This window comes from Aquarana catesbeiana, linkage group LG09 (assembly GCF_042186555.1).
Source record: "Aquarana catesbeiana isolate 2022-GZ linkage group LG09, ASM4218655v1, whole genome shotgun sequence".
NCBI classification, from domain to species: domain Eukaryota; kingdom Metazoa; phylum Chordata; class Amphibia; order Anura; family Ranidae; genus Aquarana; species Aquarana catesbeiana.
In genome coordinates, this window is record NC_133332.1 from 25,989,774 (window position 1) to 26,016,063 (window position 26,290).

Here is a 26,290-nt window from a genome sequence, read left to right on the forward strand (position 1 = left end):
ACACAGGTTTCAAAATTAATTTATTGGGCAGCTCCGGTATCTTCTTCCGACTTCTCCCGGTGTTCCGCCTCTTCTCCCGGGCCCCGCCGCTATCTTCTTCCAGCTCTATTGCCAGCGAGGGGCCCGGTCTGCTGCCGCTGTCTTGTCGCCGCTGTCTCGCCGCTCCTTCTCTTCATCTCTTCTTCCGATGTTGACACGACGCTCTCCCCGGCTGGAATGCTCTCTGTGCGCTCTGCTCTGACTTATATAGGCGGTGACCCCGCCCCCTTATGCCGTCACAGTCCCTGGGCATGCTGGGACTGTGACGTTTTAGGTGACCACGCCCCCTTATGCCGTCACAGTCCCAGCATGCCCAGAGACTGTGACGGCATAAGGGGGCGGGGTCACCGCCTATATAAGTCAGAGCAGAGCGCACAGAGAGCATTCCAGCCGGGGAGAGCGTCGTGTCAACATCGGAAGAAGAGATGAAGAGAAGGAGCGGCGAGACAGCGGCGACAAGACAGCGGCAGCAGACCGGGCCCCTCGCTGGCAATAGAGCTGGAAGAAGATAGCGGCGGGGCCCGGGAGAAGAGGCGGAACACCGGGAGAAGTCGGAAGAAGATACCGGAGCTGCCCAATAAATTAATTTTGAAACCTGTGTACTGTGGTTTTTTTTATTGACACTTCCCTAGGTGAATGGGTAGGGGTACCATGTACCCCATACTCATTCACATAGGGTGGGGGGCCGGGATCTGGGGGCCCCCTTATTAAAGGGGGCTCCTGGATTCCGATAAGCCCTCCGCCCGCAGACCCCGACAACCAACGGCCAGGGTTGTCGGGAAGAGGCCCTTGTCCTCATCAACATGGGGACAAGGTGCTTTGGGGTGGGGGGCCGCAGCGCGCCCCCTCCCCCAAGGCACCAACCCCCCCATGTTGAGGGCATGCGGCCTGGTACGGTTCAGGAGGGGGGGGGGCGCTCGCTCGTCCCCACCCCCATTCCTGTCCGGCCGGGCTGCGTGCTCGGATAAGGGTCTGGTATGGATTGGGGGGGACCCCCACGCCGTTTTTATCGGCGTAGGGGGTTCCCCTCAAGGTCCATACCAGACCCAAGGGCCTGGTATGCTCTTGGAGGGGGAACCCATGCCGGTTTTTTATTTAAAATTTGGCGCGGAGTTCCCCCTCAAGAACATCTGAGCACAAGTCGCGTGCCGAAGCCGGATCATGCAAGACGGCAATCCGACTTTGATCCGACTTCAATGATAGTCAATAGGCTGAAGTAGGATCAAAGTCGGACCAAAGTAGTACAGGGAGCATTTCTAAAGTCGGAACGACTTGTGTCGGACCAGTTAGGACGGCTCCCATAGGGAAACATTAAATTTCACACGTCATGCGACATGAGCTCCCAATGTCGGAACGTTTGTCGGACCAGTGTGAACCCAGCCTTAAACCCGAAACACTTATGAATCACACAGGTTCTGAGGCTAATTTAATGCAGATAAGGCACCAAGTGAGTTTAATTACCACCTTAACCACTTCCCGCCCGGCCTATAGGGGATTGACGTCCAGGAAGTGGTTCCGTTATCCTAACTGGGCGTCATATGACGTCCAGCAGGATAACATGCCGCCGCGCGCCCGCGGGGGCGCGCATCGCGGCGATCAGTGGAGCGGTGTGTCAGCCTGACACACCGCTACACCGATCTTGGTAAAGAGTCTCCGGTGGAGGCTCTTTACCACGTGATCAGCCGTGTCCAATCACGGCTGATCACGATGTCAATAGGAAGAGCCGTTGATCGGCTTTTCCTCACTCGCGTCTGACAGGCGCGAGTAGAGGAGAGCCAATCGGCGGCTCTTCTGACAGGGGGGGTCTGCGCTGATTGTTTATCAGATCACCACACTGGACCACCAGGGATCGCCACTAGGACCACCAGGGAAGGGGCAACATGTGGATGGCCAGGTATGTACCCCATGGCCATCCACATGTGCCCAATGTGCCAATCAGTGCCCACAAATGGGCACTGATTGGCACCATTATGTTTCAGTTATGCCCAGCAATGCCACCAATAAATTTTATCAGTGCCACCAATCAGTGTCATCGGTGCCACCTGTCTTTGCCCATCGGTGCCACCTGTCAGTGCCCCTCTGTGCCCATCAGTGCCCACCTATCAGTGCCAACTATCAGTGCCACCCATAAGTACCCATCAGTGCCACCAATATGTACCAATCAATGCCACCTACAAGTGCTCATCACTGCCACCTATAAGTGCCCATCGGTGCCGCATACCAGTGCCACCTATCAGTGCCCATCAGTGCCACCTATCAGTACCCATCATCAGTGCCACCTCATTGGTGACAACTAATTGGTGCCCATCAGTGCCGCCGTATCAGTGCCCGTCATTGAAGAAGAAAACGTACTTATTTACAAAAAATTTTAACAGAAACAAAGAAAAACTTGTTTTTTTTCAAAATTTTATGTCTTTTTTTATTTGTTGTGCAAAAAATAAAAACCGCAGAGGTGATCAAATACCACCAAAAGAAAGCTCTATTTGTGGGAACAAAATGATAAACAATTTGATTGGGTAAAGTGTAGCATGACCGCGCAATTGTCATTCAAATTGCGACAGCGCTGAAAGCTGAAAATTGGCCTGGGTGGGAAGGTGTCTAAGTGCCTGGTATTGAAGTGGTTAATCAGCCACAGAACCTGTGTAATTAATATGTGTTCAGGTTTAAAGGGATGAGGTGGCAACCCTAGAAGGAGGGGGGCCAAACTTCTGCTTGGATTGCCGGGGCTTTGACAGGCACCTGCTCCCCCCCCCCCCCCCAAAAAAAAACATTGAAAATTTGGAGGAAAAGGGAAACTTCTCCTTTTGGGTTAAGTTCCGCTTTAACCAGTTCAGATCCGTGCTATTGCCAAATGACGGCAACAGCGCAGACCTGCTTTGCCGGGACTACGTCTATTGACGCCGTCCCCTGCACGAGCGGCCTGCGCGCCCCCTGCAGGGCGCGCGCAGCACGCTCGGTGATCAGCGAGTCTACGAGACTCGCCTGATCACAGATTGGAGTAAGGGGTCGGTCCCGACCCCTTACCACATGATCAGCTGTCAGCCAATGACAGCTGATCATGTGATGTAAACAGAGCCGGTAATCAGCTATTTTTTCTCCTCGCGCTGACAGTGTGAGGAGGAAAAAAAAAGCCGATCACCGGCGGCCGTGAGAGGGACATCAGTCCCGATCACGGCGATCATCTGTGCCCCCTGCCAGTGACACCTAGCAATAGGCAGCAGTGCCACCTACCAGTGCCCATCAGTGCCACCCATCAGCGCCCACAGTGCCACCCATCAGGGCCCACAATCAGTGCCACAACAACAATGCTGCACATCAGTGTCACCTATCAGTGCCCATCAGTGTCATTTACCAGTGCCCCCATCAGTGCCCCCATCAGTGGTGCCCATCAGTGCCACCCATCTGTGGCCATCAGTGCCGCCTTATCTGTGCCTATCAGTGCTGCCTTAACTGTGCCTATCCGTGCCCATCAGTGCAGCCTATCAGTGCCCACCAGTGCCGCCTCATCAGCGCATATCAATGGAGAAAAATTACCTGTTTGCAAAATTTTATAACAAACTATGAAACATGATTTTTTTTTTTTTTTTCAAAATTTTTCATCTTTTTTTGTTTGTTTAGCAAAAAATAAAAATCCCAGCTGTGATTAAATACCACCAAAAGAAAGCTCTATTTGTGGGAAAAAAATGATAAAAATTTCATTTGTGTACAGTGTTGTATGACCGCGCAATTGTCGTTCAAAGTGCGTCAGCGCTGAAAGCTGAAAATTGGTCTGGGCAGGAGGGGGGTTTAAGTGCCCAGTAAGCAAGTGATTAAGGCTCCTACGCTGCCTATTCATCCAAGTGGTCCTGAGCCTAAGCCATTCCACTTATTCTTGTGTCATCTAGTGGCCAGAATGGGGAATTACATGACATCTGTGCTCTTACCCTATGCTTGTTCTTCAGTTATACAGTATTGATGTTTAACCGCTTCAGCCCCGGAAGAATTTACCCCTTTCCTGACCAGAGCACTTTTTACAATTTGCCACTGCGTCACTTTAACTAACAATTTCGCGGTCGTGCGACGTTGTACCCAAACAAAAATTGACGTCCTTTTTTCCCCACAAATAGAGCTTTCATTTGGTGGTATTTGATCATCTCTGTGGTTTTTATTTTTTGCGCTATAAGCAAAAAAAAAAGTGTCAATTTTGGAATAAAAAATATATTTTTTACTTTTTGCTATAATAAATATCCCCTAAATTTAAAAAACAAAAAAAAAACTAATTTCTTCATTAATTTAGGCCAATTTGTATTCTTCTACATATTTTTGGTAAAAAAAAATTGCAATAAGCGTATATTGATTGGTTTGCGCAAATGTTATAGCGTCTACAAACTATGGGAAAGGTTTATAGGAATTTTTTGTGGCGTTTTTATTTTTTTCACTAGTAATGGCGGTGATCTGCAATTTTTAGTAGTATTGCGACGGACAGATCGGAGACTTTTGACACATTTTTGGGACCACTGACAATTATAGAGCGATCAGTGCTATAAAAATGCACTGATTACTGTATAAATGTCACTGGCAGGGAAGGGGTTAACACTAGGGGGCGATCACGGGGTTAACTGTGTTCCTTCACTGTCTTCTAACTGTATGGGGATGGGACTAACTAGGAGAGATGACAGATCACTGTCCCTAGTTTGAAGGAACACACGATCTGTCTACTCTCCTCTGACAGCACAGGGATTTGTGCATTTACACACACAAATCCCCGTGCTGGCTCTCATGCACGCGATCGCGCCCGCCGGCCACACGCATCGGGTCCCCCCGCTGTGCAGCGGGCACACGCACCTGCCTCCGGTGGCGCTCGCGCGCCCTCTGGTGGCTTTCCTGGGCAAAGCCGTATATATACACGGGATTCCGCCCAGGAGAGCCATTCTGCCGCAGTATGTCTGCGTGAGCCGGTCGGGAACCGGTTAATCGCAATTTTTGGTTCTCGGCTTGGCTGTGACTTTATAGAATTGATTGATTACTATTTTCCATGCTAGTTTTTATACATCAATAGATATTTTGGGGGCTTTGTAAGATCAGCATAAGAATTGCTTGAATTATTTACCTGTCCGTTGTATCATTAAAGTAGAATTTGAGAAAAATACTAACAATAATTAATCCTGCTCCCACCCTATTCTAAGTCTATTCTATCTACCCTGTAGAGGAGAGATGTGTATACTTACCTATTCTTAGGGCGCTTTGGTCTGGTCACATGATCTCACCAGCGGCTGGCTTCAGTGAAGAGGAGAGATCGCTGATAACGTCTGCGGAGCCTGGGCGGTGATGTCACTCATAGGCTTACTATGGAGTATCTATTGTCGCTTTTCCCTCCTCTACACTGAAGCCGGTGCTGGGAGCTCATCGTGTGACCAGTCCGGAGCACCCTCAGAACAGGTAAGTATAGGCATCTTTCCTTTACAGGGTAGTTAGAATAGGGCTTATAATGGGGGTGGGAACAAATTTAAAGCCAAGTTCCGCCCTGAAATTTTTTTTTTCCATTAACAGACTCCTTTTAAACTAAAAAGAAACATGGAGGATTTTTTATTTTTTTTTTATACTTACCAGAATCGCCCTGTTGCTATGTAGTCCTCCTAATCTGCCACTTCCTGGTCCGCGGAGCTCCCTCGTCACTTCCTCCCTCGCCTGTGCTCCTGGGAAATGATGTGTCAGGACAGGAAATGACGTGATTTAAGGCGGATCACAGCGCCATTTTTAAAAAAGGGAAGAGAGACGTCGCCGCCCGTTGTTATGGCAACTTTAGAAACAATCGGCGCTACAGCCGCCGGTGAATCGCGCATGCGCGAGATCGAGAGGTGCATGCTGGTTACCCAGCATGCACCTCTCCTACGCTTATCCAGGAAGAGTTAGCGTATTGGGCTTCACATGCCCACAATCATGATGGCAACGGCCACAACAGGACGGAAAAACTTGTGAGTAGTAATTTAATATTTTAGCAACATCCTTTTTTTTTAAATTGTATAATAGTTTTTTTATTTAAGAACGAATTATGCATGGATCTTTAAAAAAAAAAAAAAAAAAAAAGAAAGTGGCCGGAACTCCGCTTTAAGTATAATTAGTATTTGACTGAACTTCTACTTTAAGTTTATTCTCTGATTGTGGTTATTTTGTAGGGGGAATTCCTGCATTTTGCCATTGATTTCTAAATTGCTTAATGTTAACGGGGGCCTAAGGTACACTCCACTCCAGCACTGGTTGGGTAGCATATACACTATATTGTCAGAAGTATTGGGACTAGAGCTGGGCAATTTTCTCAAAAAAAAAAAAAAAAATAAATCGCGCGATTCACGATTCGAATCGAGTTTTTTTTTTTTTTTGGACACCGTGCCGGTCCTGAGGAGCTGCGGGCAGGAGTTTTTAGGCGAAGCCGCGGACTAGGCCTAGTCCGCGAGGCTGGACACCGCGAACTAGGCCAAAGCCGTGGCCTCGCCTAAAAAAACGCAGACTGGGCCGAAGCTGCGGCCTCACCTAAAAGCTCCTGCCTGCAGCTCCTAAGGACCAGCGCGGTGAACAAAAAAAAATCTAAAAAAATTGATTTGCTTAAATTTTGAATCGATTTGACCTCTCAACTCGATTCAAGATTTAAAACGATTTTTTCCCCAGCCCTAATTGGGACACCCCTCCAAATCATTAGATTCAGGTGTTCCAATCACCAGGCATGCAGATTGCTTCCACAAACATATGTGAAAGAATGGGTGACTCTCAGGAGCTCAGTGAATTCAAGCGTGGTACTCGTGATAGGTTGCCACCTGTGCAATAAGTCCATCCGTGCTACTAAATATTCCACGGCCAACTGTTAGTGGTATTATAACAAAGTGGAACTAACTGGCAACAAAGGCAACTCAAGCCACGAAGTGGTAGGCCACGTAAAATGACAAAGCGGGTTCAGTGAATGCTGAAGCTGACAGTGCGCAGAAGTCGCCAACTGTCTGCCAAGTCAATATCTACAGACCTCCAAACTTCATGTGGCCTTCAGATTAGCATAACAGCAGTGCGTAGAGAGCTTCATGGAATTCATGGAATGGGTTTCCATGGCGGAAAAGCTGCATCCAAGCCTTACATCACCATGTGCAATGCAAAGCTTCGGATGCCGTGGTGTAAAGCATGCCGTCACTTTAATCTAGAGCCGTGGAGGCGTGTTCTCTGGAGTGACCAATCACGCTTCTCTGACAGTCTGATGGACGTGTCTGAGTTTGGCGGTTGCCAGGAGAACGGTACTTGTCTGACTGCATTGTGCCAGGTGTAAAGTTTGGTGGAGGAGGGGGGGTATATGGTGGGGGGGTTGTTTTTCAGGGGTTGGGTTTGGCCCCTCAGTTCCAGTGAAGGGAACTCTTAAGGCGTCAGCATACCAAGACATTTTGGACAATTTTAAGCTCCCAACTTTGTGGGAAGAGTTTGGGGATGACCCCTTCCTGTTCCAACATGGCTGCCCGCCAGTGCACAAAGCAAGGTCCATAAAGACATGGATGAGTGAGTTTGGGGTGGAGGATATTGACTGGCCTGCACAGAGTCCTGACCTCACCCTGACCTCACCTGGGATGAATTAGAGTGGACACTGGGATCCAGGTCTTCTTGTCCTACATCAGACCTCACAAATGCGCTTCTAGAAAAATGGTCAAACATTCCCATAGACACACACCTAAACCTTGTGGACGGCCTTCCCAGAAGAGTTGAAAGCTGTTATAGCTGCAAAGGGTGGACCAACTCAATACTGAACTCTACGGACTAAGACTGGGATGCCATTACAGTTCATGTGTGTGTAACGGCAGGCGTCCCAATACTTTTGGCAATATAGTGTACCCGGGACTGACAGCTTCATTATTACTCCCAAAGACTGGACAAGGACCAGAAATAGTTGCAGTGTGAATATGCTTCTGTCTAGATCACACATTATTGCTGATCAGAAGCATGTTTAAATTTGGTTTATTGCCACCTCTGACCACTAGAGGGGGAGATTCCCTTTGGTTGTTGTGAAGTGAAGGCGTGATTCCATCCAAAATCTTCTATTTTATTTTTAGGTGGCTCTGCCAGTTGTTTACTTTTGTGGGACCAATGGGGGAAGATTTCCGCCCTCGGGTCCTGATGTCACAGTCAGGGCTTGGCTGTGAGTGGATATGACTCATTCCAGTCATTGAGCTTTGGGCCTCTTTCGCTCAGGCATGAAAATAGCTTCAAACAGATACACACAGCATATACTTTTATTCGCAGTCTATGTATGTGCCCATTTACACAGCTTTCCTGGGCAGTGTAATATACCCCTGAGTTCTGCAGCATTAAAAAATTCACCCAAGGCCATTTTTTGGGACATATTTATTGCTGTACACGAACATTTACATGTGTAAAAGTTTAAAATACTAATGCAGTACATGGCCGCCACCAGCTGTAGATATCAACATTGTGTAGTCAGCAGCACTTGTGTCACTAATTACACACTGAATAGCCACCTGCATCCTAGAAACAGGGGCCTCCTACACTCTAGCAACCTAGGACAATAGGCAGCAGGAGACATCTACACCTTAGCATCCAAGGATGCCAGGCTGCCTGCATCCTAGAAACCAAGTGTGCTAGGCAGCAGGAGCTGCCTTTCTCCTAGCAACCAAAGTCACTAGGGCGGAGGAGCCACCTGCATCCTAGCAACCTAAGTGGTGTGGGGGTGTTTTTCAGGGGTTGGGTTTGGCCTCTTAGTTCCAGTGAAAAGAACTCTTAAGGCGTCAGCATACCAAGACCAGTATCTCACAAAAGTCAGTACTCCGCTCACATTTTTGTAAATCTTTTCTTCTATCTTTTCATGTGACAACACTGAAGAAATGACACTTTGCTACAATGTAAAGTAGTGAGTGTACAGCTTGTATAACAGTGTAAATGTGCTGTCCCCTCAAAATAACTCAACACACAGCCATTAAAGTGGAACTTCCACTCATCAGATTCCTCCCCCCCTCCGGTGTCACAGTTGGCACCTTTCAGGGGGAGGGGGGTGCAGATACCTGTATATTACAGGTATCTGTACCCACTTCCGGCATAGATAGCCGCAGAATCTGCGGTTATTTACGCCACTTCCTGTCCCCCCGCCCGCTGTCTGCTGGGAAACACACGGGTCCCAGAGACAGCAGGGACCATCTGTATTGCGCTGCGCGACTCGCGCATGCGCAGTAGGGAATCGGGAAGTGAAGCCGCAAGCCTTCACTTCCTGATTCCCTTACCAAAGATGGAGGCGGCAGCACCCGAGGGCAGAGAGACGGTTCGGCCTCGGGTGCCGACATTGCGGGTGCCCTGGACAGGTAAGTGTCCATGTTTTAAAAGTCAGCAGCTGCAGTATTTGTAGCTGCTGACTTTAAAAAAAAAAAAATTTCGGCAGAGCTCCGCTTTAATGTCTAAAACGCTGGCAACAAAAGTGAGTACACCCCTAAGTGAAAATGTCCAAATTGGGCCCAAAGTGTCAATATTTTGTGTGGCCACCATTGTTTTCCAGCACTGCCTGAGGCTCGATTCACATCTATGCAGGTTGCTTTTGAGCGTTTCTGCAGTGTTTTTTGCGGTGCTTGCCACGTCTTTGAACAGCGTTTTTACAGCATTTTTGCCACGTTTTGCGTTTTTTTTATTTTAAGTTTTTTTTTAAACTGTATACAGTGTACAAAAAAAAAACGCAAAAAGGTGCAAAAAAGATGTAAAAACTTTTTTGATGCTGGTCCATTGAATTCTATTATGTGCAAAATGCTGCATTTTGCATGAAAAAAAGTCCCTGACCCTTTCCAAAAACGCAGAGGCACAAAAATGCATTGATGTGAACATGTTCCATAGGAACCCATGTTAAAAAATTCCCATGCATTTCTGCAAAATGAATCAAAAAATGCATTAGTGTGAATGGAGCCTTAACCCTCTTGAGCATGGTGTTCACCAGAGCTTCACAGGTTGCCACTGGAGTCCTCTTCCCCTCCTCCATGATGACATCACAGAGCTGGTGGATGTTAGAGACCTTGCGCTCCTCCACCTTCCATTTGAGGATGCCCCACAGATGCTCAATAGGGTTTAGGTCTGGAGACATGCTTGGCCAGTCCATCACCTTTACCTTCAGCTTCTTTAGTAAGGCAGTGGTCATCTTGAAAGTGTGTTTGGGGTCGTTATGTTGGAATACTGACCTGCGGCCCAGTCTCTGAAGGGAGGGGATCATGCTCTGCTTCAGTATGTCACAGTACATGTTGGCATTCATGGTTCCCTCAATGAACTGTAGCTCCCCAGTGTCGGCAGCACTCATGCAGCCCCAGACCATGACACTCCCACCACCATGCTTGACTGTAGACAAGACACACTTGTCTTTGTACTCCTCACCTGGTTGCCGCCACACAGGCTTGACACCATCTGAACCAAATAAGTTTATCTTGGTCTCATCAGACCACAGGACATGGTTCCAGTAATCCATGTCCTTAGTCTGCTTGTCTTCAGGAAACTGTTTGTGGGCTTTCTTGTGCATCATCTTTAGAAGAGGCTTCCTTCTGGGACGACAGCCATGCAGACCAATTTGATGCAGTGTGTGGCGTATGGTCTGAGCACTGACAGGCTGACCCCCCCACCCCTTCTACCTCTGCAGCAATGCTGGCAGCACTCATATGTCTATTTCCCAAAGACAACCTCTGGATATGACGCTGAGCATGTGACCTCAACTTCTTCGGTCGACCATGGCGAGGTCTGTTCTGAGGGGAACCTGTCCTGTTATACCGCTGTATGGTCTTGGCCACTGTGCTGCAGCTCAGTTTCAGAGTCTTGGCAATCTTCTTATAGCCTAGGCCATCTTTATGTAGAGCAACAATTCTTTTTTTCAGATCCTCAGAAAGTTCTTTGCCATGAGGTGCCATGTTGAAACTCCAGTGACCAGTATGAGAGAGTGAGAGCGATAAACACCAAATTTAACACACCTGCTCCCCATTCACACCTGAGACCTTGTAACACTAACGAGTCACATGACACCGGGGAGGGAAAATGGCTAATTGGGCCCAATTTGGACATTTTCACTTAGGGGTGTACTCACTTTTTTTTGCCAGCGGTTTAGACATTAATGGCTGTGTGTTGAGTTATTTTGAGAGGACAGCCTTCCTCCTAGCAACCTAGGATTCTAAGCAACAATGGCCCCCAGTGTGCTAACAACCAATAGGCTGCATTAATGCTTTACCCTTCTACGCATGTAAACATTACACAAATATTACATGCATACGACGTAGGACAACTTAAACGCTTCTGGTAAAATCCTGTGATCTATGTTGTAAAGCTCTGTACATCTAAAGTAGATCCTGTAACAGACCAAGCTGTCCAACATATGTGGCAGTTACAGTTGGGAAAAACAATATAACAGCACTGATGGGAGTGTCAGCAACAGCCAGCTTTTATTCATATGGATTAAAACTTTTTCATCAAATAAAAAATAGTTTTTTTTATCGTTCCTAAAAGGTGTTATGTAGTTGGCTTTTAATTTGTTTTTCTATTTACTTAAAGTCCATTTAAAGCACTGGAGTTGATTTACTAAAAGCAAATAGACTGTGCACTTTGCAAGAACAGTTGCTCCAGAGCTTAGTAAATTAGAAAAAAAGCTTCACTTCACAAAGAATAGCCAATCACATGCAAGGAAAGTAAAAAAACAGAATTTGTGCTTGTAAGGAAGGGTAGGTGGGTGGTTTGTTTGTTGCAACCTGCATTTTTTTACCCCCTCGTTGGGCACCGAGCAAGGGTCACATGAGAGAATATACATGGCTGTGTCAACTCTTAACTGACATCTTAGCCCTGTAAGTAGATGATGACCCTGGATGATGGCTGAACAAGGATGGCTCTGTCCTTCTGGAGAGAAAAGCAGATGAAGGCCTTGTCACACTGACCACCAATGTTAGGGGAACATTCTTCCCACTCACCACCAATACAGTATTCATACCCCTTCACATTTTCTACATATTGTCACGTTACAACCAAAAATGCTATGTGTGGCGGAAAACTTACACTGCACATCACCCTGAACACACCATCCCCACTGTGAAACCTGGTGGTGGCAGCATCATATTGTGGGGATGGTTTTCTTCAGCAGGGACAGGGTAATACAGGGCAATCTAAAAAAAAAAAAAAACCTGTTAGAGTCTGCAAACGACTTGAGACTGGGGCGGAGGTTCACCTTCCAGCAGGACAACGACCCGAAACATACAGCCAGAGCTACAATGGAATGATTTAGATCAAAGCATATTCATGTGTTAAAATGGCCCAGGCAAAGAAGAATGGGCAAAAATGTCCCTCTCTAGATGTGCAAAGAATTGCAACTCTAATTGCAGTGAAAGGGGGTTCTAGTATTGACTCAGGGGGGAGCTATACAAATGCCCCCACACTTTTCACATATTTATTTGTAAAACATTTTGGAAATCATTTCATTTTTCTTCCATTGCACAATTATGTGCCACTTTGTGTTGGTCTATCACATAAAATCCCAATAAAATACATTTACGTTTTTGGTTGTAACATGACAAAATGTGAAAAACTTCAAGGGGTATGAATACTTTTTCCATGCACTGTATACGACCCATTCTTCCCACTGACCCCCAATGTAAGAATCATTCTTCCCATTTACCACCAATGTAAAGAGCATTTTTCCCCCTGACTACCAATGTAAGGGACATTGTTTCCACCGGCCATCAATGTAAGGAGCATTCTTCCCACTGATCACCATGTTAATGTACCAAGAGCTGTAGAAATAGCCACAGCACAGCACATTAGACATGTGCACACTGAAATATTTCATTTCGGAATTTCGTTTTCGTCCGAAAAATAAATTTATTTAGTTACTCCTGAAATTTGTTTTTATTTATTTCGTTTTTCGTTAAAAATTGCATTCGTCCGAAAATCCAAATTAAGGTCGAATCTGTCATTGAAGGCTTATAGTGTCTGTCGAATGTTCAAAGAAGATTCGACGGAGCAGCTAAACTGTGCGACGCCATATAGTTTACCTGCTCCGTCGAATCTTTTTAGAACTTTCAACAGACACCATAAGCCAAAGTACGTGTGTACTTAGTTCTAGCTATTTTACTGCCCCTCCTCTTTGGTTACAATCAGCCAATAACATTCATCATCATCATTATTTTTATTTATCTTTCCTCCCCTACGTCGAATCTTTCCTCCCCTACGTCGAATCTTTCCTCGCCTACGTCGAATCTTTCCTCCCCTACGTCGAATCTTTCCTCCCCTACGTCGAATCTTTCCTCCCCTACGTCGAATCTTTCCTCGCCTACGTCGAATCTTTCCTCCCCTACGTCGAATCTTTCCTCGCCTACGTCGAATCTTTCCTCCCCTACGTCGAATCTTTCCTCCCCTACGTCGAATCTTTCCTCCCCTACGTCGAATCTTTCCTCCCCTACGTCGAATCTTTCCTCCCCTACGTCGAATCTTTCCTCCCCTACGTCGAATCTTTCCTCCCCTACGTCGAATCTTTCCTCCCCTACGTCGAATCTTTCCTCGCCTACGTCGAATCTTTCCTCCCCTACGTCGAATCTTTCCTCGCCTACGTCGAATCTTTCCTCCCCTACGTCGAATCTTTCCTCGCCTACGTCGAATCTTTCCTTCCTTACGTCGAATCTTTTCTCTTTATGTCATATCTTTTCTCTCTATGTAGAATAATCTTGGACTAATAGAGTTAAGGCACATTCGACCAAAGGTTTGATGGACATAGATTGTTATTGTCATCATCATGTCGAATCTCCTATCTATATCGAACTGTTGTAGCAACGAAAATGAAAATAAAGCATTTATGTCGGATCTTTCGTTATTCGGACTCTGCACTTTCGTTATCGTTTGTAAAAACGATAACGAAAATACCTATAATTCGGACGAAAATGCATTCGGACAAAAACGAATGCACATGTCTACAGCACATAGCTAAGCATAGTAGCTAAGTCAGGGCCGTCTTTAACCACATGCCGACCGGGCCATAGCCAAAAGACGGCTACAGCGCGGTCGGCTTATTCTGTGTGAGCGTCCATGGACGTCCTCACAGAATCGTGCGCCCACCTGGGGTCCCCCCCCCCCCCGGAACATCCGTGACTGCCGGGTCCGGTGGACCCAGCGGATTGCGGTAAATGGCCGCTGACAGCGGCCGTTTACCATGTGATCGCTCCGTCAAATGATGGAGCATCACTTGTAAACATGTCATGACGCCGGTTCCTCCCTCCCCTCTCTGTACCGATCAGTACAGTGTGAGAGGAGAGAGGGAGAGATCGTTTGCAGCGCTGTGTGCACTACAGATCAAGTCCACAGCGCTGCTCAGTGCCCACACTCTGCCACACTATGCAATACTATGCAATACTCGCCAATACTCTGCCAATACTCTGCAATAAATTTTAACAGAAACAAAGATTTTTTTTTTTTTTTTTTAACCAAATTTTCAGTCTTTTTTGATTTATAGCGCAAAAAATAAAAAACCCAGCGGTGATTAAATACCACCAAAAGAAAGCTCTATTTGTGTGAAAAAAAGGACAAACATTTCAAATTGGTACAGTGTTGCATGAATGAGTAATTGTCAAAGTGTGAAAGCTGAAAATTGGTCTGGTTAGGAAGGGGGTTTAAGTGCCCCGTGGTCAAGTGGTTAATATTGATTGGGCCCTGGGCAAACATTTTCTTGGGCCCCCCAACGGCTCTTAGACATATAACAAATAGCAGTAAGACTCAAAATCTGTTTACTGCAGCAGATCAGGCAGCAATTGCAATTGGTTGCCAGAGGATACAGCATATTATTACCGATCAATGACTGGTTGTTAGAGGTTACAACACATAATTTCTGCTTCCTCATACATTGCTAGAGGTTGCTACAAATCATTACTGCTCACTAAGAGACGTACTACCGGAGATGACCAGAGACTGTGAATCCAGTGCAGGAGATGACCAGAGACTGCGGATCTAATACAGAAGATGACCAGAGACTGCAAATCTAATACAGAAGATGACCAGAGACTGCGGATCTAATACAGGAGATGACCAGAGACTGCAAATCTAATACAGAAGATGACCAGAGACTGCGGATCTAATACAGGAGATGACCAGAGACTGCAAATCTAATACAGAAGATGACCAGAGACTGCAAATCTAATACAGAAGATGACCAGAGACTGTGGATCTAATACAGGAGATGACCAGAGACTGCGGATCTAATACAGAAGATGACCAGAGACTGCAAATCTAATACAGAAGATGACCAGAGACTGCAAATCTAATACAGAAGATGACCAGAGACTGCGGATCTAATACAGGAGATGACCAGAGACTGCAAATCTAATACAGAAGATGACCAGAGACTGTAAATCTAATACAAGAGATGACCAGAGACTGTGGATCTAATACAGGAGATTATCAGAGACTGTGGATATAATACAGGAGATAACCAGAGACCAGAGTACAGGAGGTGATCAACTAAGTAACCATTTAAGAAAACAGTCAACAAGCAGTCTATGGGGAGAAGGGCCTACCTTGCCAGCCAGGCTCACCAGCCACTCTCATTGATTCAGGGAAGGTGCTCTCAGAGGTCCAGGTGCAGGGCCTTCAGGGGTCTAGGTGCGGGGCCCTCAGGGGTCCGGAGGCAGGGCTTGCAAAGGTTGGGGGGTGGGACTCGCAAAGGTCTGGGGCCGTGTTTTCAAGAGGTCTGGAGGCGGGGCTCTCAGCGCTCCTACTCCGATCTCAGCTCCGAGCATACAGGCTGCATTGGGTGGGGTCAGAGCTGCAGTGGGGCTTCTGCCACCCCCCCCCCACCCTGCTGGTCGGGGAATACAGCGATGTATTTCTGCGCTCGGCGGGGTTATCATGGGAATTTGCGGGCAGCGTGGGCTCAAGGGGCAGCTGCTTTGGCGGGCCCCCCGACCTTGACAGCTGCCCCTTTTGCCCTGCGTTAAAGACGGCCCTGAGTTAAGTGGTCAGCACTTCCACCGGGTGGCACTAGGGTTGTTGGTTTGAATCCCAACCATGACACAACCTGTGTGGGTTTCCTCTTGGTCCTCCGGTTCCCTCCCACACTCCAAAGACATACTGGTAGGTTTATTAGCTCCTGTCTAAATTGGCCCTATTATGTATGAGTGTGAGTTAGGGTTCTTAGATTGTAAGAGGGCATGGACTGATGCGAATGTGCAATCTATATATATGTAAATTGACAGCACTATAGAAGTACCTGAAATAAATAAATATTAGTGAAGGAAACCTGAAAGCTATTTCATGGGTTCCTCCATGTTACAAAAGTTGAGAAATCCCTGTTTATGTGATATGTTTAAAGGCAGTTAGAACTAAATCCAGCTATAGGTATTATGCTCCATCTTCTGTATAATCTGTTTTTCTGCGGGAAAAAAAAGAAAAATTCATGTGATTGGCTCTCCTCTAATGATTTTTATTTTTATTCTTGTGTTTCCAGATGACGCACAGTTGCACCCTTCTCGTTTTGCTCTGGCTGTCTCGTGTGTATGGAACACCAAACAACAGCACAACAGGTAAGAGATGAGTCTGGGGTATGACAGATGCTATAGGCGAGAGTGGAGGGAGAACAACATATGGTGTGTGTCTGGTGAGGGATGATGTGGTCAGGAGGTGCCCACACAGGTCTTACTCGCTTCGCAAAGACAGTCTGCAAACAATTTTATCCAAGACATCGTTCTGTTAAAGAGAAGATTAGCTCATGTCATTTTGAATGTGCCGTCATTCCAGGGAGACACATATTAATGGACTGTTAAAGAGATTGGAAGGAGGATTGGAGGAGAGAAATGGATCAGGAGAAGATTATGATGGAGATTAAAAAACAAACAAAAGGAAAGACGGGAAGAAAGAGGGAAGATGGAGGTTTTGTTGGATGTCAGTAGAGAAGCAAGAAAGATGGCAGAGAGAGGAGTATGACAGAGAGACAGGAGAGAGAGTTGGGGAGAGTCAAGGAGAGAGAGTTGGGGAAGAGTCAAGGAGAAAGAGTTGGGGAGAGTCAAGGAGAGAGAGTTGGGGAGAGTCAAGGAGAGAGAGTTGGGGAGAGTCAAGGAGAGAGAGTTGGGGAGAGTCAAGGAGAGAGAGTTGGGGAGAGTCAAGGAGAGAGAGTTGGGGAGAGTCAAGGAGAGAGAGTTGGGGAGAGTCAAGGAGAGAGAGTGAGGAGAGTCAAGGAGAGAGAGTGAGGAGAGTCAAGGAGAGAGAGAGTGGGGAGAGTCAAGGAGAGTGAGGAGAGTCAAGGAGAGGGAGTGAGGAGAGTCAAGGAGAGAGAGTGAGGAGAGTCAAGGAGAGAGAGTGAGGAGAGTCAAGGAGAGGGAGTGAGGAGAGTCAAGGAGAGTGAGTGAGGAGAGTCAGGGAGAGACAGTTGGGGGAAAGTCAATGAGAGAGAGGTGGGGAAAGTCCAGGAGAGTGGGGAGAGTCCAGGAGAGAGAGTGGGGAGAGTCCAGGAGAGAGAGTGGGGAGAGTCCAGGTGAGAGAATGGGGAGAGTAGAGGCGAGACAGTTCCAGGAATGAATTTGTCACACCTTGTATTCTGAGAGCTGACACCTGCTGTTGTCAAAATACCTGAGCAGTACCTGCATATGATTGAATAGAGGGAGATACAGCCTAGGAAAAGCTCAGAGAAAAGGATGCAAAGAGAGAGAACTTGGGAAGAGGAAGAGACAGAGTATGAAAAAAGGTTTAAGGATGACAGTGGCAGAGATACAGTTTAGTCAGAGGAAAAGCTCAGAGAGAGAGGAAGGGAAGGTAGAGAGGTCTGGAGAAGAGGACTAGACAGATTGTGGAAAGGGAGTTGGGTGAGGAGAGGGGTAGAGATACAGCCAAAAGAGAGGAAAATGTCAGAGAAAGAGATGGAGATTGCTTAAGCTGGCCATACATATAAACAACATTGATGGACAAATCTGCATTGCCAACAATTTTATTCTGGCAGATGGCACTTGCTAAATGCAGGCATGTTTGGCTCAGAATTTTCTGCTTGGCAAGTTCAACAAAAATCGTTTGAGAAATTGACTTTTGTTGAGCCACATGCATAACGAATTTTGTCAAAATTCAGCAGGAATCAGTCAAAGGTCAATATATGTGTAGCCAGCTTTAGGTAGAGACAGAATATGGAAAGAGTTTTGGGGGAAGAGAGGGTCAGAAATACAGTCTAGGGAGAGGAAAGTCTCAGAGCAAAGGAGATCAAGAGAGCTTAGGATGATGAAGAAACACGGTGTGAAAAGGGAGTTGGAGAAGACAGAAGGAATACAGCCTAGGTAGAGAAAGATCCGAGAGAGAGAGAGAGAGAGCTTGGGAAGAGGACGAGAGTATGAAAAGCGAGTTGGTGGAGGACAGGGGCAGAGATACAGCCTGGGCACAGGAAAAAGCTGAGAGAGAGGGAGATGAAGATTGCTTAGGAAGAGGATGAGACAGACTATGGAAAACAGAGATTGAAAAGACAGGCAGAGATACTGCCCAGGTAGAGGAAAGGCTCAGACAGAGAGAGAGGTGTAGAGAGCTTGGGAAGAGTATGAGACAGTGTGGAAAGAGAATTGGTAGAAGATAGAGGCAAAGATACAGCCCATGCAGAGGAAAAACAGAGAGGAGATAAGGTTTGCCTAGGACATGGAAAGAGAGACAGAGTACAGAAAGGAAGTTGAAGGAAGACAGGTAGAGATATAGGCTAGGTAGAGGGAAAGCTCAGAAATGAGAAGGAGACCTCTTAGGAAGAGACAGAGTATGGAAAAAGAGTTAGATGAAGAGGGGACAGAGATACATCCTGTGAAGAGGGAAAAGTTGAATGGGAGGAAGAGTGGGCAGAGATACAGCATAGGGAGATGAATAGATAGGGGAAATATCTAGAGAACCTGGAAAGAGGGCGAAAAGAGAAGATGGAAAGACAGAACTTGGGAGGTAGCAGGAAATTGTTAGGATGGGGAGGAAAGAGAGTTGAGGGAAGGGGAGAAGAGAAGACCTGCCTAGATAGGAAGCAGGAACTCAGGGAGAAGGAAGGAAAGAGAGGAAACCTTTGAGGAGAGATTATTAGGAGGAGAAGTAGGACTTGTAAAAGAGGTAGTGGGGAAAGAGGAGAGAGGGCAAGAAGGTTTGTAAAAGAGGAGAGAGGGCTTGGGGGAAAGAAGAGGCAAAGATGAGGAGAAACAATAAGACGGGAGGTAAAAGAGGACTAGAGGGGGAAGCAGAGAGGAAATGGGCCATAGCAGGGCAGATACAAACACTTTACAAGCAGTACTTATATTTATAACCATATCAGCCTTTGTCCTTATCAAGCCATGGTGTATGGAGTGGAGACAGTTATGTATACTCTGTGCTTTCACTGTCCACTTTCTCTCCATTTTAGGATGCCGGATCATACACCCTCCTAGAGACGGGGGGATCCGTTACAGGGGTCTCACCCTTACTCAGGTAAAGGCGGTTGAGATGCTTCCGGTGGATTACGAGATTGAATTTGTTTGCCGCGGAGAAAGGGAGATTTCTGGTCCAAAAGTACGCAAGTGCCAGCTGGACGGGACCTGGACAGATATGGACAAACCAAGCCGCTGTCGTAAGTTTCTTTTCTATTTGTCTCTAGGTACCCATAGAGAGGCCTCTGTTTCGTGGCTCTTTGCCTGTCTTTGAAGGTGCAAATTTACATTGCAGCTTGGCCCATGGATAAATTCTACTTTTATTTATTTATATATTTATATGGGTGTTAAATGCTGGTACTTGTGTGCAATGTTCAACCATTGCCTATCCCACACCAACGGTGGGGAATTTATGGCTGCAGCGGATCCGACACATACATTTATAGATACACACTGAAATAATACACAGATTTATTTAAAAAAAAATGTTTGCGCCGGTGACACAACTTCTGCACAATGTTCACAATGTGCTCAAAAAAGTATATAAAACAGTTCCTTCCAGTAAAGTCGCAGGTACTATTATTACTAGACAAGTACAATTACAAAAAAAAAACAGTCCTCTAATTAAATAAGCATGTGCAGATCATGAATCATAAAAAATGCAAAACAATAAGGTGGTAATTAGTGTAAAAATCCCATTGTTATATTCAAGTCCAGGTGTTGATAATCAATCCATATATAATAAATAAAAACCGTCTTTCAAAAACAAGGTGACTTGTGCTTTTTTCCGGGCTTGTAAAAAATAGAAGTGCAGGTGCTCCACTCAGTGCTCCCCTATGCCAGTGCACTCACCAGAGGGCTCTCCCTTCAAGGGGGTAATACCCCTTCACAGCCAAAACTGCTGTACATTAGGACACAGAGCTCCGCTGTTGTTATCCTTATTCCTTATGCGATTGGCCCCTTCATCTGAATAGTATGCAGTTTATGCAAAGAGAAATGACACTCCGTAGTGCAATACAGTTTTACTCCTTTTATTATATGTTAAAAATGTATGGAAATGCACTTACATTTTGCTTAAAAACAATGAGCAGTAAAAAAATTGGGAAGTCCGGGATTCCCATGCATTCCATGGACCAAACGGGAAGTAACGCAATGACGCTGAGGCTCCACCCTATGCGTTTCATCAGCATAACGTTATCGGGAGCGGCGCCATCTTGCTTCACTTTATAGAATATATACTGTGTGGTAACTGTCTCTCCTTGATACAAAGGATCTATTTCCGATGAAGAAGCTGACACACCCACAGCTTCTTCATCGGAAATCGATCCTTTCTATCAAGTGTAGGGCGGAGCCTCAGCGTCATTGCATCACTTCCTGTTTGGTCCATGGAACGCATGAGAATCCTGGACTTCCCATTTTTTTACTATTCATTGTTTTTAAACAAAATGTAAGTGCATTTCCATACCCAAATGCATTATTTTACATTTTTCTACATTGAACCTCATTTGCCATGTAGTTGCCCACCCCATTAATTTGTTCAGATCTTCTTGGAACGTTTCCACATCCTGCAGAGAAATTATTGCCCTGCTTAGCTTAGTATCGTCTGCAAATACTGCGATTGAACTGTTTATCCCATCCTCCAGATCATTTATGAATAAATTAAATAGGATTGGTCTCAGGACAGAACCCTGGGGGACCCCACTACCCACCCCTGACCATTCCGATTACTACCCATTTATCCCTACCTTCTGAACTTGCCCCTGTAGCCAGTTTTCAATCCATGTACTCACCCTATGGTCCATGCCAACAGACCTTAGTTTATGGGGGACTATATCAAATGCCTTTGCAAAATCCAGATACACCATGTCCACGGGCCTTCCTCTATCTAGATGGCAGCTCACCTCCTCATAGAAGGTTAACAGGTTGGTTTGGCAAGAACGATTCTTCATGAATCCATGCTGATTACTGCCAATGATACCGGTTTCATTACTAAAATCTTGTATATAGTCCCTTATCATCCCCTCCAAGAACTTGCATACAATTGTTGTTAGGCTAACTGGTCTGTAGTTCCCAGGGATATATCTTGGCCCTTTTTTAAATATTGGTGCCACATTGGCTTTTCTTCAATCTGCTTATACTATTCCAGTCAGTAGACTTTTTGTAAAAATTAGGAACAATGGTCTGGAAATTACTTGACTGAGTTCCTTAAGGACCCTCAGGTGCCAGCCATCTGGTCCTGGTGACTTATTAATGTTAAGTTTTTCAAGTCTATTTATAATTCTATCCTCTGTTAGTTATGAGGGTGCTTCCTGCGATGTGTCATGAGGATAAACATTGCAGTTTTGGTTACTGAAGCCCCCCCCACCCCGTTTCCCTCGTGAAGACTGAGAAGAAAAAAAAAAACAATACCTTCGCCATCTCTCCATCCTTAGTAACCAGATTCCCTTCATCATTCTTTATGGGGCCAATATAATCTGACCTCCCTTTCTTACAATTTATATACTTAAAGAATTTCTTGGGATTTTTTTTACTGTGCCTTTTGTGTTCTATCTTGGCTGCCCTGATTGCACCCTTACATTTCTTGTTGCATTCTTTGCTTTGTAAAGTTGGAATGCTGATGATGATCCCTCAGCCTTGTATTTTGTGAAGGCCTTCTCCTTTGCTTTTATAAGCATTTTTACTTTGGAGTTAAGCCACCAGGACTTTTATTAGCTTCTATTTAATTAGAGGACTGTTTATTTGTAATTGTACTTGTCTAGTAATAATAGCACTTGTCACTTTACTGGAAGGAATTGTTTTATATATTTTTTGAGCACATTGTGAGCATTGCACACAAGCACCAGCACTTTAACAGACAAATAAATACAGAGCAGAGCCACGTCCACTAAAAGCTTTCAAAACTATTCACATATACATTCTACCTAGTCAAGCATAATGGGGGAACCCCCCCCCCCCCCCCAATACTTCTCTTTTAAGTGTATCTGATGGTCAGTAGCACCTGTTCTTCATGTAGGAAGACCCACATGGCCTGATCCTCGCTCAGTCATCTCAGGCAAAGCTCAATAAGGCCAGAATTCACCTGTATATGGCCTTAAATATTGCTGCTCAGTTTCTTTCACTAACCATTTTTTGTGATATCATTGCTAAGTGACTGCACTCTATTGTGATGTTCAGCCTAGAGAAATGGCACTCTATTTCAAGTTTAGCATAGATAGTGATGGCACTGTATTTCAAGTTCGATGGTAGAGAGAGAGAAAAAAAGAGAAGATGGTAGGCGCAAAAGGTGCATATCCCCTCAATGAGATATAAATTCCTAAAATAATATAAAAGTCCATAAGGTCCATCACTAGGGCAAGCTGATCCAGGAGTAGAAGCAGACTCTATGGCACACAGCAAATAAGAACAAAGGAAAAGCGCCTCTAAGTGTAGTAAGACCAATAATTTATTACATTCAATGTAGGGCCTTATAGGGCCACATTTTCATAGCAAAAAAAAAAACAGGCTCATTGGTATGTCATGGACGCAAGGATGGAAGTTCGCTAAGCGATGCAAGCTGGGTCTCACGCCAGTCATTCACCGCAGATGGAGAGGAAGTCAGCCGGTGTCTCCCTGGATGTCTGTGAAGTGGAACGGAACGACGTCAGAGGCCAGAATGCTTGGTCTTCGGGGACGTCATCCCGCCTGCAACGCACTCCACGCTGCGCTTCACAGACATCCAGGGAGACACTGGCCGACTTTCTTTATATTTCCGGTAAATGACTGGCGTGAGGCCTGGCTTCCCTCTCTTGGCGAACTTCCATCTTGACATACCGATGAGCCTGTTTTTTTTAGCTATGAAAATGTGAGTGGCCCTACATTGGATGTAATAAATTATTGGTCTTACTACACTTAGAGGCTCTTTTATTTGTATATAGAGTGAAGGTACCCTATTGGGACTTCATGGTGGAGTGGCTGCACACAATTGGGACCTCTTGTTAATGGTGACAGCACTCTGTTGGAACTTCATGGTAATGTGACTGCACTCCTTTGAGACCTCACAATAGACTGAATGGATTCTATTGAGCCTTAAAAGTAGAGTGACTATGCTCTATTTTGATTTTTTGATAAAGAAACTGTAGGCTATTGGGACTTCACAGTAGAGGAACCTTATAGTAGAGTGGTTTCACTGTATTGGGATCTCATGGTAGAGTGACAGCACTCTAATGGAGCTGCATAGTAGAGTGGCTGCACTGTATTGGGACCTCATCTTAGAGTGACTGCACTCCTTTGGGACTTCATGGTAAAGTGACTGCACGGCGTGCACGCTATTGAGTCTTTATGGTAGGGAGACTACACTCTAGAGGCACTTCATGGCTGAGTGGCTGCACTTCAGTGGGAGTGCATGCTAAAGTACAGTGCCTTGAAAAAGTATTCATACCCCTTGAAATTTTCCACATTTTGTCATGTTACAACCAAAAATGTAAATGTATTTTATTGGGATTTTTTTGTGGTAGACCAACAAAAAGTGGCATATAATTGTGAAGTGGAAGGAAAATGATAAATTGTTTTCAACAAATAAATATGTAAAAAGTGTGGGGTGCATTTGTATTCAGCTCCCCTAAGTCAATACTTTGTAGAACCGCCTTTCATTGCAATTACAGCTGCAAGTCTTTTTGGGGTTGTCTTTACCAGCTTTGCACATCTAGAGAGGGACATTTTTGCCAATTCTTCTTTGCAAAATAGCTCAAGCTCTGTCAGATTGGATAGGGAGCATCTGTGAACAGCTATCTGAAAGTCTTGCCACAGATTCTCAATTGGATTTAGGTCTGGACTGACTGGACCATTCTAACACATGAATATGCTTTGATCTAAACCATTCCATTGTAGCTCTGGCTGTATGTTTAGGGTCGTTGTCCTGCTGGAAGGTGAACCTCCGCCCCAGTCTCAAGTCTTTTCCAGACTCTAATGGCCCGTACACACAGTCGGATTTTCCGATGGAAAATGTGCGATCGGAGCGTGTTGTCGGAAATTCCGACCGTATGTGGGCTCCATCGGACATTTTCCATCAGATTTTTCGACACACAAAGTTGGAGAGCAGGCTATAAAATTTTCCGACAACAAAATCCGTTGTCGGAAATTCCGATCGTGTGTACACAAATCCGACCGACAAAGTGCCACGCATGCTCAGAATAAATAAAGAGATGAAAGCTATTGGCCACTGCCCCGTTTATAGTCCCGACGTACGTGTTTTACGTCACCGCGTTTAGAACGATCGGATTTTCCGATAACTTTGTGTGACCGTGTGTATGCAAGACAAGTTTGAGCCAACATCCGTCGGAAAAAATCCTAGGATTTTGTTGTCGGAATGTCCGAACAAAGTCTGACCGTGTGTACACCCTATAACAGGTTTTCTTCTAAGATTGCCCTGTATTTGGCTCCATCCATCTTCCCATCAACTCTGACCAGCTTCCCCGTCCTTGCTGAAGAAAAGCATCCCCACAACATGATGCTGTCACCACCAGGGGTGTTGCTAGGTCTGCAAAAGATCTGGGGCTAAAGCCCATAGCAGCGGTCACCAACTTTTTTGCATGCCCGCGAAGGGGGGAGAGGTGGTAGGCAATTTTTCACGGGCGATGGCTGGTGTTGGCGCTTCAATCATCATGGCACCATGGTTGATATGGTGTCAAGGTGATTAGAGTGCATTATTTCTATTGTTACATTCTAATATATAATAAAGTGGTTCAACTCACCATACTGCAGAATCAGTGGGAGCCCTGGGCGTGTCAATTGCCACATCTCCTGCCACCAGATGCAGCGTGTTACTTGCCACCGTCACCTGCCACTAGATGTGGATTGTCACTTTCACCTGGCAGCAGATGTTGCCACAGGCAGTGAGAGATGATGTAATCTCTCTGCCGCTCGTCGCACCTTGCTTCCAGATTGAAGAGGCCAGGCTGTAAAGAGCGCTGATGTGGAGCGGGCGGAGAGAGATGTCATCTCTGCTCGTCCGCCTGCTTCTCTCCTCTCCTCCGCCTCTCTCATGCAGCCAGCCCGCCACAGCAGCCGCAACCCGTGGTTAGGAAGGGACCCTGCGGCAAGAGACTCGGGGCTATGGGCCCCAGATTCGGGGCTATAGCCCCAATAGCCACCCCCTAGCAACGCCCCTGGTCACCACTATGTTTCACAGTGGGGGTGGTGTATTCAGGGTAATGTGCAGTGTTAAGCCTCGTACACACGATCGGATTGTTGGCCAACAGAGCGTCAGACTTTTGTCCGAAGTGCATGTACCGGGAACTTGTCTTGCATACAAACGGTACACAATTGTCGGCCAACAAACACGAACGTAGTGACGTACTATGTGGAATTTCAGCTCTTGAGCGCCACCCTTTGGGCACCTTCTGCTAATGTCGTGTTTGGTGAGCATTGATTCCGAGCATGCATGTTTGTACTTTGAACTTTTGTGTGACGGACTTGTGTACACACGATATGAAAATCTGACAACAGACCGTTGTCCGCCGAAAATTTACTAGCCTGCCATCCAACATTTGTTGGCGGAAAGTTGGACAACAATTGTCTGATGGAGCGTACTAACGGTCGGATTTTAGGCAAGCTCCCTGCCGAAAATCCGATTGTGGGTACGTGGCTTCCGCCACACATTTGCTTTTAAGCCAAAAAGTTAAATTGTGGTCTCATCTGACCAGAGCACCTTCTTCTACATGGCTTCTCACAAACTGCAAACAGGACTTCTTATGACTTTCTTTCCACAATTTCTTTCTTCTTGTCACTCTTCCATAAAGGTCAGATTTGTGGAGAACACGACTAATAGTTGTCCTGTGGACAGATTATCCCACCTGAGCTGTGGATCTCTGCAGCTCCTCCAGAGTTACCATGGACCTCTTGGCTCTTCTCTGATGAATGTTCTCCTT

At 45.9% G+C, this 26,290-nt stretch overlaps 1 protein-coding gene across 1 annotated transcript in view; it reads left to right on the forward strand.

The window, feature by feature from the left end:
• Nucleotides 1-26,290, forward strand: part of GABBR1 (gamma-aminobutyric acid type B receptor subunit 1) — a 333,519-nt gene that overhangs the window by 81,136 nt on the left and 226,093 nt on the right. The window contains 2 exon segments of the mRNA XM_073598155.1: nucleotides 16,490-16,565; nucleotides 19,382-19,585. Coding sequence (XP_073454256.1) covers nucleotides 16,490-16,565; nucleotides 19,382-19,585 — 280 coding nt within the window.